The sequence below is a fragment of the Gossypium hirsutum genome, chromosome D03, assembly GCF_007990345.1.
Source record: "Gossypium hirsutum isolate 1008001.06 chromosome D03, Gossypium_hirsutum_v2.1, whole genome shotgun sequence".
NCBI classification, from domain to species: domain Eukaryota; kingdom Viridiplantae; phylum Streptophyta; class Magnoliopsida; order Malvales; family Malvaceae; genus Gossypium; species Gossypium hirsutum.
In genome coordinates this window covers 6,561,263-6,578,286 of record NC_053439.1, presented here as the reverse complement: position 1 = coordinate 6,578,286, position 17,024 = coordinate 6,561,263, and the positions used below count along the sequence as shown (strand labels likewise).

Here is a 17,024-nt window from a genome sequence, read left to right as displayed (position 1 = left end):
AATTTAACCTTTGAAAACGAAATTGTTTGGAGGGATAGCAACGAAAAAAACTTGAATAACTATTTTTCTATAAATAGCTACCACTTTATTTTTTAAATTTCAATTTTTGGTAGAATCAATGTATCATTCGTGTTTGTTTTACAATTCATGAAAGATTAACCTTTTAGGGATTTATAGTTGTCCCTCCTAACAATATCGTATTTTGTGGTGTGTCATGGTTAACTAGTAGGTGGTTAAAAGAAATGTCAGTGGATTTTTTTTTTCCAAATATTTAGATTGAGTTTGAATCCTTGGATGATCATTATTTTGAAAAGGTTTTACCTAAAGATCATTCTGACTCAAACAAAATTAGTTCTAGACCATAAAACAGATCTCAATACCCATAGTTACATAAAAATAGGTAAAAATATGTAGTTAGTACTTCTATAAAATTTGAGATTTAGTTTATATACTTTTAAAATTAAAAATCCAATCCTACAACTTAATCAATTGAAAAGTCCTAGTCTAATCATCATGGTCATTGATATTTTATGTCAAAAATTTTCAACTTAACATGTTTATTAAACAAAAAGAATGTGCCAAGTAAAAAATTTTAACGAAAAATACTAATATATTTATTTTCTGTCATTCGTATGTCTTATGAACTAGATCTCAAATTTCGTCAAACTACGTGATAATGATAATACAATATTTTAACCTAAAAATATTTTATGGCCTTTGATAAAAATGTTGAAACGAATATGAAAAAAAAAAGGCCATTAAGCTTAGCCAACGTGGAGCAAAAATAACGTTTCCTTGCGCTAAAACCCAGCGAACCTTATCCACTCTTTGTAAGTCACTGCAGCATTTTTTTTCTTTTCTGTTTTTTCATTTCTGGGAATAGGAATAGAGAAAAGACAACAACAAAGACAATGTTGAATGTGAATAGCATGGCTTCTCTATCAAACTCAAAGCTTCCATTTCAATATTTCCATTATTATAATAAGCATTCCAGCAAGTGTTTTAAGGTATTAACACCCAGGAAATCAGAGCTGCAACTGCAAATTATAAGGGCTTCTTCTTCAGCTGCTGCTCCTGATGTTGATCTCAACACCCTCGAATCTGCCATTTCCAAGGTTTATTAATCTTTTCTTTTCTTTTTCAATTTCCTTGCCCTGGCTTGAAACTATTTGAAACTGGGTGTTTAACTTCGGGTTTAGTTTTTTTTTTTCTTTTTAAATGAATTATCCTGCATGTCATGATCATTTGATGGTTGATGAACTATTTGAGATTGCATATCATTTACAAATCATATCTATATATATATATATATTCACCATGAAAGAAATACCCACTAAGCATCTATAGATTGTTTAAAGCGTTCAACTTATAATTGAAATGAATTCGTAGCTTTAATTCCTACTAGATGCACATTAATGGGACCATTCAATAAGTCTATTAGAATTGACTCGAATTTATATATATATATATATATGAGATTGGAATTATATACAGTGGTTTTCTCTTTTTGCAAGTTAGGATATGTGTATGTTTGAACTTGTAAATCCTTTATAAGGTAGTTTGATATGTATGTATATGTTTTGGTTCAGAAAGACAGTGAAGCAGTGAAAGAAGCACTTAATCAGCTGAGTGAAGTTGGGTGGGCAAAGAAATGGAGTTCACAGCCGTATGTGTCACGTCGCACGGTCAGTCTCCGATATCAAGTCTGAAGTTATGGGAAAAAGTGATCACTCAAATGTTAGCCTGCATGCTCATATGCATACCTGTACATGTATACCATACATCTTATCTGTTCATTGCTATATATATAAATATTTAACCGAGCAAATTAAAGGGGCTTGACTTTGAGATTGTTTGCATCAGACATCTCTTAGGGAGCTGACCAGCCTTGGTATTAAAAATGCAGAAAACCTTGCAATTCCAAGTGTTCGAAATGATGTAAGTATCACAATGCTCATCTTCTAGTTGCGATAATATCATTCTACTCACCTTCCTCGTATTTTAGAGTCAATAGGCTGAGAAGCTCTCACAATGCAGCCTTCACCTAATCGAGTTTTATTTTTGAACTTGGAACTCAATTTGAGATAAAAACAAATTAAGTTCATTTTCTTTGTAAAAACTGAATCTGATTCCAAAACTAAATGTCAACTTGATTATTTGAGTTTGAGAGATTTTTGAATATTAAGTAAAAATGATTTTAAAAGAAAAGCTGCAAGCTACTCAAATCAAGTATTAAGATGCTCAAACTTTTGGAGCAGGAGCTTTTCAAATTGAACCCGAAAGACGTGTGAATACACAATGTCTCATTTACACCTTAGTCTAACCGGAATTTCATCACATAAAGCAATCTTCACATGGTTAAAACATTAATTTCAAATTGCAGTTCATGTATTTGATATGTTTCAGTTGTAACAGGCAGCATTTCTTTTCACAGTTGTTGGGACAACAGGGTTTTTGGGAGTTCTTGCTGGCCAGCTTCCTGGGGTAATTTTAGCTATATATATATATGTTCTCTATTATCTTTGTTTTTCATTTTCTTTTCTTTTGCCCATATTTTTTTAAATAATGCTTTTAAAATATGACCCCCATTATTATGCCTTGAACACATAATTCTTACACTTAAAAGAAGTGCACTTATGCATGGAATAGCCTTACACTTTTTATCCCAAAAACTTAAACTAGTAAGAAATAATTCAACTATTATATTTAAGTTTTGAATAGCATTATTTACTTATATTTGTATTGGCATTGTTTTCTTTGATGGAGCTGTAAGATTCCAAGGTGGTAATATGTATGAAAAAAAAAAGAGAAGAGGAAAGTAGAGAAGTTCTTGCTTTTAACTGGTTTTCTGGTTCACACTTTGCCTACAGGATTGGGGTTTCTTTACACCATATTTAATTGGGAGCATTTCTTTGGTAGTTTTGGCAGTGGGGAGCATTTCACCAGGGTAATTAAGTCTAATGCAATTTTTCCTATCCCATGGTTCCAACAATTTTGGTTTACAAGTGACGGTCATTCATTTGCTCCCACAGACTTCTTCAAGCTGCCATTGGAGGCTTTTCATCATTTTTCCCTGATTACCAAGAAAGGATTGCTAGACATGAAGCAGCTCATTTTTTAAGTAATCCCTAATCACGTATAGTATCTAGTCACATGTGCCTGTGCATGTATATATTCATTCATAATCTTTTCTCTTTGTATGTAGTTGGTTATCTGTTGGGCCTTCCTATCCTGGGGTATTCACTGGATATTGGTAAAGAACATGTCAATCTCATTGATGAAAAGCTGGAAAAGCTTATATATAGTGGACAGCTTGATGCTAAAGAGCTTGACAGGTACTAATCTTAATAATCTGAAAGCTTCCATATAATATATTATATGGTGCATGAAGCAGTAAAAGTACCATGGAAACCCTTGTATTAAAAGCTAGATTGCATTTTACCTCCTCTACTCAAAAAATGAGAAAATTTGTCATGTATGTTAAATCAAAGAGCAAATGGGTCCTTCTGTTAAAACTTTCATCTATTTCTATTGTTAAAAATTAGTCCTCGTACATCAACATGAGGTACACATAGCACGCCATGTGTAACTATTTGGTTATTTAGTCAATCAAGTCAGTTTTTATCAGTAGGAATGGAGGGAAAATTTTAACAGAAAAGATCAGTTTGCTCTTTAACCTAACATACAGAGATTCATTTGCCCATTTTTTGAGTAAAAGAGGCAAAATGTAATCTGACTCTTAATAGAGGGGTTTCCATGGTACTTTTACCTGCATGGGCCTCAACAATATCATTTGCCCTTCCTGGTTATTAGTTATTGTAAAACACTAGAGAAAAAAAAACTCTGTTATTCATCTACTGTTTTAGTTTACAGATTTATAAAGAGAGGAATGATCATTTTAAAGGAAATAAATCCTAATTTCCTAAGAATCAGTAATTGATATCCTAATTTCCTAAGAATCAGTAACTGATATTAGTTTTCCTAAGAATCAGTAATTGATATCCTAATTTCCTAAGAATCAGTAACTGATATTAGTTTTCCTAAAAATCAGTAATTGATATCCTAATTTCCTAAGAATCAGTTAACTGATATTAGTTTCTATTTACAAGAGAACTAATAGTAATAAGGTAAGATTTCTATCCTTAATTATAGGGATTCCAACAGTTATTATGTTAATGATAAGCATACAAAAACATGGTATCATGTGCTTGGGCCACTTCTCACAAGCAACTAATGGGGGCTATATCAACAACTATAAAAGCTTGAAATTAAAAGGAAACTCACTCAACTGCAATGTGTATCTCAGGTTGGCAGTGGCTGCCATGGCTGGACTTGCAGCAGAGGGTTTGAAATATGACAAAGTGGTGGGTCAATCAGCTGATCTTTTCACACTCCAGGTTTCAAAAAAAACCCTTTTAGCCAAAGTTGAACTAGATTTCATTAGTTGCTTACCTTTTTAGCAACTAACTCTTGTCTGTATTCTCTGCAGAGATTCATAAACAGGAGCCAACCAAAACTAAGCAATGATCAGCAGCAAAATCTAACTAGATGGGCAGTAAGTTACTTAAAGTTGCCTTTCAGCTTCATAATACCATTAAAGGATAAATGAAAGCTAATGTTAAAGGTGAAACTAACACAGGTTCTGTTTGCTGGATCCCTGTTGAAAAACAACAAGGTGATTCATGAAGCCTTGATATCAGCAATGTCAAAGAAGGCAACTGTATTGGAATGCATCCAAGCAATTGAGAACGCTGCATAGGTTTTACCTTGCTGCTCCATTTTATATGCCCAAATTCGGGAAAGAATTCACTACTTGAAATTTTCTTCTGATTTTCTTTTTATTATTATTAATTTCATTTTCAATACCATTAATCTTGATATTCAATTTATATACCCAAAATGATTGTAAAAGGAAAACAATCAAGTTCAAGTTCAATTCTGTTTACTATGCTCTCTACATCATGAGTTAAAGTAAAAAGGCAATTTAATCCATTGGAGTAATTTAATCTTTTGTACATTTGAAACAAGAAAAAGTGTATGTTCTTAATAGAAGAAATTGGTTTTGCTGCTTTAATTTTATTTACAGGTCTATATTGTCAAATTTCATGAACTCAAATCAACATTGAAATGGATTTTCCATTAATACACTATCAATTTTACTTAATATCTAATGTATAGGATTAAACTATTCAGTTTCATGGTACATAGACTAAACTGCACTTTTATCTATGATAAAGGGACTGGTTAAATACTTCAACCAACATGATTCTACTCATCACAGCTTGCTAGTGGGTAGATGCTGAAAACTTACCAAAGTAGACAGATAGCGCTCTCAATGAAGCTAGAGACTGATTTCATTACTCTTGAGTAGCAAACATGGCAATAGGCATATGCATATATTTAGAAAGTAAGATATTAACGAGAAAGAAATGAAAGGGTATCAAGCTTTTTAAAAGAACTTATTCAAAGCTAGAGAGATTGTTTTTAGACACATAATGTTGGGGGTGGCACTAAAATCATGTGTAATGACTGAGGAAAAGAAAGATATGAAGCTTTCCTGAACTACTTTCGACCGTACATGGAAAGCATCTCTCTTAATCTTAACGCTTCTTTTTCCAGGCTATCAAAACTCGTGGAATTAGGTATCCTCCAACTCCAGTTTCCATGCTGCACATAGTAGTTACCAAACAAAAAGCTACGGTGAGATGTGTGAAAACCCTAGTTTGAATATGAGACGCTTAAATTACACAAATCACTTTTTCTTTTTTCCCATAATAAAGATAAAAGGAAAAATAATTAAGTTCTGATCAAGTTAAAATAGCAATGAATATTCTGAAATATGGCATCAGAACTTAGACCACAATTAATGCTCTATTCCTTAATCAACAGGTTTCTAGATGCATGAACCTGAACTACCTCCTGCTACAGACCATTGTCATATGCACGCATTTGAAGAAATTATGTTTACCTGTGTTGCAGGAATGTTCATCCTGGCAGAACTGTCCAACCCAAGAACATCCTGCATGGTTATGATAGTAGTTTGAGCTATTGAAGAAACTGCAGCTTGGATCAGTGCCCATGAGATCTCATCTTCTTCAGTGATACGAAGATACTTGAATACCTGGGATGAATTTATTATGTAAGACAAATACAAGATGATAAATCCGGTCAGAAGATTTAGCATAACAAAGAAAACTCACATTGGACCTCTCTTGTTCCATCAAATTGCTCCACCAACCTTGGATCTATGAGACAATCAAAAGAACTATTAGCATGCAATATCTAAGCATTTGGTAAAATAAAAATGTCAAACCAAACCACAATATGCCTTTAGCTCGAATTTATGACTAGCGACATCAAATTCCAGACCTCAGTGCTCTCTTTCATTCTTCATTCCTACTCTTCTTCCTCCATATTATATATTCAGAGCCAGACAATTTTCTAGATTGGGATGTTTGCTCCAGATATTAGTATTCAGGACAAGGGTGATTACCTTACTGACATTGTTGTTCGTATTTTTTTTTCAATATTTTTTTTCTGAAAATTGAAAGAGAGAGGTACTGGCATATCTTTTTGAGTTTTGCCTTCACTGGTTTTGTCTCGATGGTTATTGTGATTTCCATCATTCCATATCCAAAAAATTGTGCTTGTTTTGTTTAAAATTGCATTTGATTAATGAAGTTTGTTCAGATAGAATAAAGTTCCTAAAAGCACCTATCCTTCCTAGCATGTAGCATTCCAACTTTCAAGCAACAATGAAACCAAAAATAAGAGATCAATGAAGAATCTTGAAGGAGATTTACCGTGTCATTGTCATGTGTTCCAGTGTACACAACTTGATTGTGCTCGTGATTGTGAGGTAAATGAGGGTTGCTAGAGTCACTACCAAAACCTAAACCAAGAGAAAATGGGACAAAACTACAATATCACAGAATGCCAAATTAAAGGCCATCAGTCAAAAATGATAGTTCAAAAAGATGATATCACAGCTGATTAGTAGCAATATATTACCAAACTGGAGAACAGCCATTCCAGGTGCTCCAATATATTTCCTGAGCTGAACTACATCCTCAGTTATAACTCCCTGCCACATGACACCCAACGAGATGAGAGTTTGCAAAGAAGAAAATGAACTTAGGAGTCAAACAAAACATTCTTCTGGACCCCCAAAAATCCTCAGCATCCCTGCTAAATAAATTATTTATTTAAGAAAACAAGCAGTACAAGGACACCAACGATTTGTTTAGTGGTGCATGCAATGTAGGAATTAAAAGAAAACAAGTTTAGTTTTATAATTAATTACTTGATCTATAATTGTCATTATGACTATGATTTATCTAGATTGCCATCCTTTTTCACTCATTATATTTTTTATGTAACACATAAGCATACAGACAGAAAAACAATTAAGCATGAAATAGCAATGACGCATCAAACAATGCCAAACTAGAATTACAAGGAGCAAAATCTGCAACTTGTGTCCCATTCAAAATCAACTAAAGTATCAAACCAGCGTTCAGTGTACACTGAACTAGCTCGTGCATTAGCTCACATAATCTTCCTCCCGTTTGTGGGGGTGAACACATCATAGAAGGGGTTTCAGCAGATATAAGCAAGAACATTGAACTATAAAGACAAGTTATTGTTAGAATCCCTATAATTAAGGATAGAAAGCTTACCATATTACTAGTAGTTCCCTTGTAAATAGAAACTAATCTCAGTTACTGATTCTTAGGAAATTAGGAATTGTTTCCTTTAAAATGATTATTCCTCTCTTTATAATCTGTAAACTAAAGCAGTAGAAATATAACAGAATATTTTTCCTCTAAGTTTTTTCATGGTATCAGAGCTTTAGGATTCATTCGGTCCTTTTTTTTCTCTAATTTCCCTTCCTAAAAATTCCTTCAATTTAGTCCTCCAATGGGTGATATCAATGAAGATTTCTCTGAAACTGAGACATCACAAATAACTCAGAATATCAATCAGGGAATCACTCAAGGTGAAATTAATTCCTCCCTTATAATCACCAATCATCGGCTAGATGGGAAGAACTTCCTGCAATGGTCTCAATCGGTTCTTATGGTGATTCGTGGTCGTGGTAAATTAAGGTACATCAATGGAGAAATTCCACGACCAACCGTAGCTGATCCTTCTTATGCCACTTGGGAACTCAACAATTCAATTGTAATGGCTTGGCTAATCAATTCGATGGAAGGCCATATAAGCCGCACCTATCTTTTTTTCAAAACTGCAAAAGACATGTGGGATGCAGTCAAAGAAAACTACTTAGATCTTGGAAACGCCTCCCAAGTATTTGAGATCAAACTTAAGTTAAAGGATATCCGACAAGGAACACTTTGAGGTAACTCACTACTACAACAATCAAAAAAATTTTGTGGCAAGAACTGGATATGTACTATAAGGCAGATTGGGGTGAAGGCTTAGAACACAACAGGTTTATGACCCATCTCAACAATGAACATCTTTATGAGTTTTTAGCAGGACTGAACCGTGAGTTAGATGAAGTCCGTGGCCGAATTCTGGGTAGATCACCTCTCCCAACGATCGGTGAAGCATTTGCAGAAGTTAGAAGAGAAGAAAAGCGTCGTCTTGTCATGATGGGAGATTCAAAGGAACCTAAACCTATGACTCCGATTTCTAACCGTCCTACTGAATCCTCTGCTCTCATCTCGAAAGGTCCACAGCCACAAAAACGTGCTGGAAATGATTCTGGATCAACAAGACCATGGTGTAGTCACTGCAATCATGTTGGTCATACAAAAGAAAAATGCTTCAAACTCCATGGCTATCCTAAAAAAATACAGAAGGATAATAAGACTGCCATGTTATCCTCCACTACTGCAGATGATGTTCTTGATGTTCGCTTAACCAAAACACAGCTTGAGACTCTCCATAAGATACTTGGTACTCCCACTACTCATGGATCTCTAGCCACTCAAGGTACTGCCCTCAACATTGCTTTTGAATCTAATAATCAATCTCCTTGGATACTCGATTCGGGTGCCTCCGATCACATGACAGGTGACTCCACACTGTTTCACACCTACACTCCTTGTCATAACAAATCTCAAATCCGCATAGCTGACGGTTCTTACTCACCTGTGGCAAGAATAGGAGAAGTACAAATGACAGAGAGTTTTTCTCTCGATAAAGTCCTACATGTCCCAAACTTGTCCTGTAATTTACTTTCAATTAGTAAACTTACTGAGGATGAAAAAGTTCTTGCTGAATTTTCTGCAATTGGTTGTGTGATACAGGAACAGAAATCGGGGAGGATGATTGGCATTGTTAAAGTTGATGATGGACTATATATTTAGAATAAAAACAGTACACAAGGGGGATTGACTCTATCCACTTCAAAAGAGGACACTATTATGTTATGGCACCGTAGGTTAAGACATCCAAACTTTGTGTATTTGAAAAAACATCTTCTGTTGTTATTTCGAAATAAAAGTATTAATTCTTTGAAGTGTGAAATTTGTCAATTATCTAAACATACCCGTGTGCCATACCCATTAAAACAATATATTCAGTCCCAACCTTTTTCGTTAATCCACAGTGACCTATAGGGAGCCAGCCGAGTGAAAAATATTACAGGGGCTAGATAGTTTATAACATTCATTGATGATCGTCTAGGGTCTGTTGGGTCTATCTACTTAAAGAAAAATCTGAAACACCCAAAGTATTCCAAAATTTTCACTCAATGGTTCTAACCCAATTCAACTCTACTATACATACCCTTCGTGCTGACAATGGGAGAGAATACTTTAACTCTATCTTAAGTCCATACCTTTCTAACCAAGGCATTATACACCAAAGCTCTTGTCCTGACACTCCTCAACAAAACGAGATCTCTGAGAGAAAAAATCGTCATCTCCTTGATGTGGCTTGAGCCATAATGTTCACCATGAATGTTCCAAAATACTTGTGGGGAGAAGCTGCCCTCACTGCCTGTTATCTCATAAACCGAATGCCATCAAAAATCCTCAATTTCCAAACACCTCTAAATACTCTTTTAAAGGCCTTCCTTCTATTTCATGTTCCTAATCTTCCAGCCAAAATATTCGACTGTAAAGCTTTTGTCCATAACCATCAACCAAATCAATCCAAACTTGATCCTCGAGCCCACACCTACATCTTCATTGGATATTCCCCTACACAAAAAGGCTATAAGTGTTACTCACCAACATTGCGCTGAATGTTTGTCTCTCGGGATGTTACCTTCTTTGAAAATGAACCATACTTTGCAGCATCTCATCTTCAGGGGGAGATTTTTAATGAAGATGAGACCCTTAATACTCTCCTCATTATACCTCCTGATCCTACTACTATCACAAACAAACCTATTCCAGATTTAGTTGTTGTTTCCTCTGTGCAGCAAGAATTTAACACCGTCCTTCCCAATAACAATACCTCCACCGAAGTACAACAGCCACCTGATCAAGGAAAACAGCAAATACAGGTTTACTCCCGACGGAATCGTTCTTCCGAAACTGATACAACAGTGCCAATTACATCTCCAACCGAGGACTGTTCTGAAACAGAAGTCCCACCTCCGTCACCATCCATCTATCTTCCAATTGCAGTTTGAAAGGGTACAAGGAGCTGCACTCAACATCCTATTTCTTGGTTTGTATCCTATGGAAATTTATCTAAGTCTTACTAAGCTTTTGTGACTAATGTTGATTCTATAAAAACTCCAAAAAATATAGAAAAGGCTCTTGAATCAGCGGAGTGGAGACAAGCCGTGATGGAAGAAATGAAGGCCCTCAAAAACAATGAAACATGGGAAGTCTCGGATCTACCTAAAGGGAAAAAAACCGTAGGGTGCAAATGGATTTTCACTACGAAATTTAAACCCGACGACTGTATTGACCGATACAAAGCTCGACTTGTGGCTAGGGGATTCACCCAAACTTATGGTCTCGACTACAACGAGACGTTTGCACCGGTTGCCAAGCTAAACACCGTTCGGGTCCTGCTATCTCTTGCTGCCAACCTTGATTGGCACTTGACTCAATTGGATGTAAAAAATGCTTTTCTCAACGGGGAATTAAATGAGGAGGTGTACATGGATTTCCCACCCGGGTTTGAAGAAAATAAGGACCAAGTGTGTAAGTTGAAGAAGTCCTTGTATGGGCTGAAACAATCTCCACGAGCATTGTTCAGCCGATTTGCAAAAGCTATGACTAGCAGAAATTACATTCAAGGACAGGCAGACCACACCATGTTCTACAAGCACTCAGAAGAGGGTAAATGCTGCATCCTTACCGTTTATGTCGACGATATAATATTAACAAGAAATGACTCGAGCGAAAATTTGAGATTGAAAGAATTTCTTGGTACAGAGTTTGATCTTAAAGACTTGGGGAGTCTTAAATATTTTCTTGGTATGGAGGTAGCAAGGTCGAAAAAAGGTATCTTCATTTCCCAAAGGAAATATGTTCTTAATTTACTGTCGGAAGTTGGTTTGATGGGCAGCAAACCAGCCGAAACTCCTATGGAGTTTAACCTTAAATTGGGAACTAATGAGGATGGAGAAGAAATCAATAGGGGGAGATATCAACGTCTAGTAGGAAGGCTCATCTACCTATCTCACACCCGTCCAGACATAGCCTTCAGTGTGAGTGTTGTTAGTCAGTATATGCATGCCTCGAGGGAGAAGCACCTGGAAACTGCATATAGAATACTAAGATATCAAAAAGAAACTCCTGGTAAAGGCCTGTACTTCAAGAAGACTGTCAACCGAAGCGTGGAAGTCTACACTGATGCAGACTGGGCAGGTTCTGTTAATGATAGACGCTCTACAAGCGGCTATTGTAGTTATGTTTGGGGTAATCTCGTGACGTGGAGAAGCAAAAAACAGTCTGTGGTAGCACGCAGCAGTGCAGAGGCAGAGTATCGAGCACTATCTCATGAATATGCGAAGGAGTTTGGATACAAAGACTTATGGGAGAACTAAAAGTGCCTTACACCAGACCTATGAAGATGTACTGTGACAATCAGGCTGCTGTCAGCAGAGCACATAATCCTGTGCATCATTGATCGGACCAAACATGTGGAAATAGATCGTCACTTTATAAAAGAAAAAACACACTCAGGAGAAGTATGCATCACCTACCTACCTACTAGACAACAAGTTGCAGACATGTTAACTAAAAGTTTGAACAGAAACATGTTTGAAGAACTTATTGGCAAGCTGGGTTTGATTAACATCTACACTCCGGCTTGAGGGTGAGTGTTAGAATCCCTATAATTAAGGATAAAAACCTTACCTTATTACTAGCAGTTCTCTTGTAAATAGAAACTAATCACAGTTACTGATTCTTAGGAAATTAGGAATTGTTTCCTTTAAAATGATTATTCCTCTCTTTATAATCTGTAAACTAAAGCAGTAGAAATATAACTGAATATTTTTCCTCTGAGTTTTTTCAGTTATATTTTACTCAATATCTACAAAGTAGCTGAAATGCCCCCAGAAGAACTTTGATCATAGGCAGGTTAAGCTTATTGAAAAATCAAGTATTTATACTTACTTTCCCTTGAAGAAGAGATAAGCAAATAAAGCTACAGAAAGAAAAATGATAAAATAAGTTCTTCATATTCTATCAAGATAAAATAAGTTCTTCATATTCTATCAAGCAGAACGCACCAGATCTTCAGCTATGATATTAATCTTTCCAACTGCTTTGGAGATGGCGTCGAACAAAGATTTTTGAGGACCAACCTACTATCATGGAAATAACATCAGTAGTGGAAAATGGGACAGTTAAAGAAAATTTTAACATGGTCAGATTAGAAACCTGACCTTCCATCGTCCAACCATTGCAACTTTCGCTTCTGCATAGATTAATTGTGTCAATAACATGGTTTCAGTGTTTCACATTTCTAGCAAGCGCCAAAAGCTCAGTATAGTTTACAACATCTCACCAGAAGGGACAGCCCAAAAGCCAGCAAATCCTCTAAAGTGATCTATCCTGAATTCATCATATAGATTCTGTGCACGTCTAATGCGACTTATCCACCATAAAAATCCATCTTTCTCCATGGCTTTCCAATCATATAGAGGACTGAAATAAAGCATACATTAATTAAAGATGATTAGTGCAGCATGAAACTAGCATAAAAATTTTAAACTGCAAAGATACCCTACAAGAAAATGAGAGCAGAATATCTGGATAAGCAAAACATCATATATAGGTTAACAGGCTATGACTAAAATAATGTGAGTTTAGCCAACTGTCAAAAAGTATTAAATAAAAGCCCCCTAAGTCCCTATCCTTGTTAGAAGATTGAAAAGACATCCATGGCATAAAAAAAAAACAGCGGAGGAAATGTGGAAAAAGAAGATACAAAACAATCGTCAAGTTCAAAACTGCATACAATTGGATTTATGATGCATCTCCAAAATTAATGAACATGAAACAATACCTTGCTTTTACTAGCACAGATAACATTATTTATGAAAATTAGATTGTTTATATAACATGCATGTAAACTTGTTTCCGGTCAGTACAAACCTCCCCCAGAGCTGACCAGTATCACTGAAGGCATCAGGAGGAACACCACTGACTAGCATAGGATAACCATGCCTATTCTGCCAAAGAGAACAGGAAACAACAACAATTGAATGATTCAGAGCATAGTTAAACTATTACCAAGTTCTCATTCATGAATAAACTCCTCACCAGCAAAAAATGTTTCTTATTTGCCCAAACATCAGCACTGTGATAACCTACATAAATAGGCATGTCTCCCATTATGCTGACTCCCTTTGTCTGCGCATAGTCGCGAATTTTCTTCCACTGCCTTTGGAACAGGAATTGTTTAGCAATGAACAAGTCTATCTGCCAAGTGAAAGCAACAGCAGGTAGCAATATTAGCATCTAAATTAGGTAGATAATGTATGATACCACGGAGCCAATATTTTTAACAAGAGAGGTTCAGATCATACGAAATCCTTGTTTTCCTCGTATATTTTTTCTAAGGCTGAAAGATGGCGATTTTTCAAAGGTTCAGGCCAATCATACCAACTGAATGCTTTTAAACCGTCATTAATAGCAGCAAAATAAGCTGCATCTTCAAGCCAGCCTAAAAAAATTAAAATAAAAAACATGAAGAAAGGCCTCCAATGGCACAAAATTAAATTCAAAGGTAATGCAAAGGAACATGATAAATCAGTACATCTACCTTTACTTCCTCAGTGTGTTTTTTAAGGAAAAATTCTCCTGAGCATTACTTAATTAATTAGGATAAAGTAAAACTTCTTATAAGGCCACACATGCACGCAAGTGAAATTTCTCTGAAAATTATTTACTGCTGTAGACAACTCCCTATGAGATTTCTTTAACTGTCAGGCTACATAAATAAATGAATGGCTCTATACATATAGAGATGCAGTCATATTATTTGCCAGAAATATTTCAGTATGCACTGCATCATCAACGAAGCTTGCAGTTGATTTTGTGTATTATATACAGAGATAGACACACAAAGGAGCACGGAAGGATCAGGACACCAAAGTAGAACTTTCATAAAAAGAATGGCAAGGATTTTGCAAAGCAAATTCAGAGAAATTTGGGTGAAAGAAGGTATTGAATTTAATTTGTTAGCTAACTTCAAATGATACCAGCAACAGATTTGTATAAAATTCATCTGGTTACAGTAATTTCATACCAGTAATGGAGAGAACATAGGAAAACAATTTGATTTTTATTAAAAAAAAAACCATAAGCAGCTGCACCAAATGAATGGCTAGTACATGATTTAAGAATGAGAAAGTAAATATGCTAAAAACTTGTAAGTCCAAAACCTTTGTCAACCCTTAATGATCTTTAAAACAGAGTCAAACCCTTTCAATCGCAGCAAAAAACAATGTTCTTTTTCCACCAAAAACCTTTCTTTCTCAAACTCCACATATTCATCAAATTCATTTAGTAATGAAGATTGAAGCTCGGTGGATATTTAAACTAGAAGTACACAGGAAAGTGATAGTAGTTGGTGCAATTATATGGAAAATAAATAGCTCACACGATATGGTAGGATCTCTACGGAAAGTCTCAAGCTGAGTTTTAAGTTCTCCATCAGTCGAAAGTAGCCTTTCTGCAGCCTAAGAAATAATGCTGTGAGTTGAACTGGGCACCGCTAACCAAATAAAGAAGTGATGTTCAGTAGATGCTTTACCTTAGTTATAAGTGGATCCTTTAGCTTAGCGACGATAGAATAGTTCACACGGTCACAATCACTGAACAAATGATATAGTAGGATTGTAAGTGTCAACATTATTGTCATACTACAATTTTAGCTGAATATAATGGTATATATAACACTCCTCACATTGGTTGTGGAAGCTCTTTCTTTGTTAGCAAACCATCTTTAACAAGCTCTTCAAGTGAAATCAAGAAAGTATTACCGCAATTTGCATCCTGAATGGTAATCATCAAGGAAAATTATACAATGCCGTCTAGCAACTAAGAGTGTATATATATATATATATAAGAGAGGGATTTACTTACCTTGTGTAAAACTCAAGTAGTTTCATAACTTTAGTCAACAGTTGTATTGTTAAAATATTAATAGTACAAAAAATTATGAAAATGTTTAAAATTGCTTAGTTTTACCCTGAATCTCTCCCATATACATTCAACAAGTAATTAAAAGAAAACCTACTAAATTGACCAAAAACTTTCAGGATTTTTCATTCTTAAATCCGCAGAATCGATTAATATTACTTATTGAAACAGGAAAACAAATAATTTAAGAGTATATTACTGAAGAAACACCTGTCCTGCATATGGTGATCCCTCATCATCAGGAGGAACAAGGGGAAGCACCTACATTCACAATCAATTATTTTCCAAAATTAGGATTAGGATACTAAATATCGTTATCATTACAAGATGCAATGCGTTAAACCAACTACATTAACTGAAACAATATATACCTGCCAAACGGAGCAGCCCGCTAAATGAAGCCAGTCAATGAATCGAAAAGCCTCTTCACCAAAATCACCAATACCATAAGCTCCCTTAAACGAGGTCGGGTGGAGCAAAATGCCAGCTCTTCGGCGCTGGTCTGGATCGGGTTTGGGAAGCCAATCACCATAATCAAGCGGTAAATCTTCACCGACTTCCATAGCAGTCAAAGTGGAAGAGGAGGCAACATTAGCATGAAAGTGAAGATTGAAGGATTTGGAGGTGTTAATTTTGGGTTTGAAGAATAAAGGTAAGGATTTGGGAGAGGAAAGGAAAGAGGGAGAAGAGAACAAGAGAGGGATAGGAATCGCCATGAAAATTTGCAAACATTGGTGAATTGGGGAAAGGGATATATGAGAGAGGAATCATACAGTGATTTTTTAAAACCAACGATCTATATTTAGCCAGAAAAGCAAAAGAATTGTAACAATTATTAGTGGGAAGCAGCAGCCAGATGGGGGTGGCACTTGGTAGCTTCAGCAAGGTTTAGGCCAAAATCAAAGCTAAAAGCATGGGATGCACGTGAAGCTGTCGCGCCGAGCGCCATAAGTGCACGAAAACACACATCTTGTAAAAACTAAAATTATCACATGATAAATGACATTCAAATTGTCTGATTTTAGGTTGAACATTTCCCTACAAGCCCATCTCCTCTCTCTCTCAAAGCTGATTAAAGAAATATCATTTTTTTACGCCCAATGAATCTTGGGATTGGGATTGGAAAATTAGAGTTCACTTCTAAATCTTTTATTATAATTGGTCAAAATTTTCTATTAGTCCCTACACTATGTGCACATTCTCTAATTTGGTCATTCTAAATTAGTCATTTTTAGTTCATGTACTTTTTAAAGTTTGAAATTTCAATCCTGACATAAACGATAGTAGTTAAATCCGTTAAGTCAAATTTTGCTATTGGTTCCGAAAGTTGTGGATTAATCTTTGTTCTCCGATTTGATCATTTTTAGTTCCTATGCTTTTGAAATTTTAAATTTTTAGTCTTAACTCAAATGACAACCATTAAAACCATTA

The 17,024-nt window shown here is 35.5% G+C and overlaps 2 protein-coding genes across 3 annotated transcripts; one reads left to right on the top strand and one right to left on the bottom strand.

Moving 5' to 3' along the window:
- Positions 1-715: 715 nt before the first annotated feature.
- Positions 716-4,936, top strand: LOC107950373 (uncharacterized). Of its 2 annotated transcripts, XM_016885217.2 has the most exons (10): positions 716-1,115; positions 1,590-1,685; positions 1,864-1,938; positions 2,416-2,484; positions 2,871-2,947; positions 3,033-3,121; positions 3,206-3,335; positions 4,307-4,397; positions 4,490-4,555; positions 4,640-4,936. In XM_016885217.2, exons 1-10 carry the CDS (start codon positions 912-914, stop codon positions 4,757-4,759), a joined length of 1,017 nt encoding a protein of 338 aa, XP_016740706.1. In that variant the 5' UTR covers positions 716-911; the 3' UTR covers positions 4,760-4,936. The 2 variants fall into 2 exon arrangements, with proteins under 2 accessions (XP_016740706.1, XP_016740707.1); XM_016885218.2 differs by lacking the exon at positions 716-1,115 and having other exon boundaries at positions 1,590-1,771.
- A 400-nt stretch (positions 4,937-5,336) lies between these two features.
- Positions 5,337-16,687, bottom strand: LOC107950372 (4-alpha-glucanotransferase DPE1, chloroplastic/amyloplastic). The gene is made up of 16 exons (XM_016885216.2): positions 15,965-16,687; positions 15,804-15,854; positions 15,358-15,446; positions 15,205-15,265; positions 15,052-15,130; positions 13,976-14,112; positions 13,710-13,868; positions 13,542-13,618; positions 12,952-13,091; positions 12,830-12,861; positions 12,674-12,748; positions 7,012-7,084; positions 6,804-6,892; positions 6,201-6,245; positions 5,969-6,121; positions 5,337-5,667 (listed from the first exon to the last, which is right to left on the bottom strand). Exons 1-16 carry the CDS (start codon positions 16,307-16,309, stop codon positions 5,563-5,565), a joined length of 1,710 nt encoding a protein of 569 aa, XP_016740705.2. The 5' UTR covers positions 16,310-16,687; the 3' UTR covers positions 5,337-5,562.
- Between the last annotated feature and the right edge of the window lie 337 nt (positions 16,688-17,024).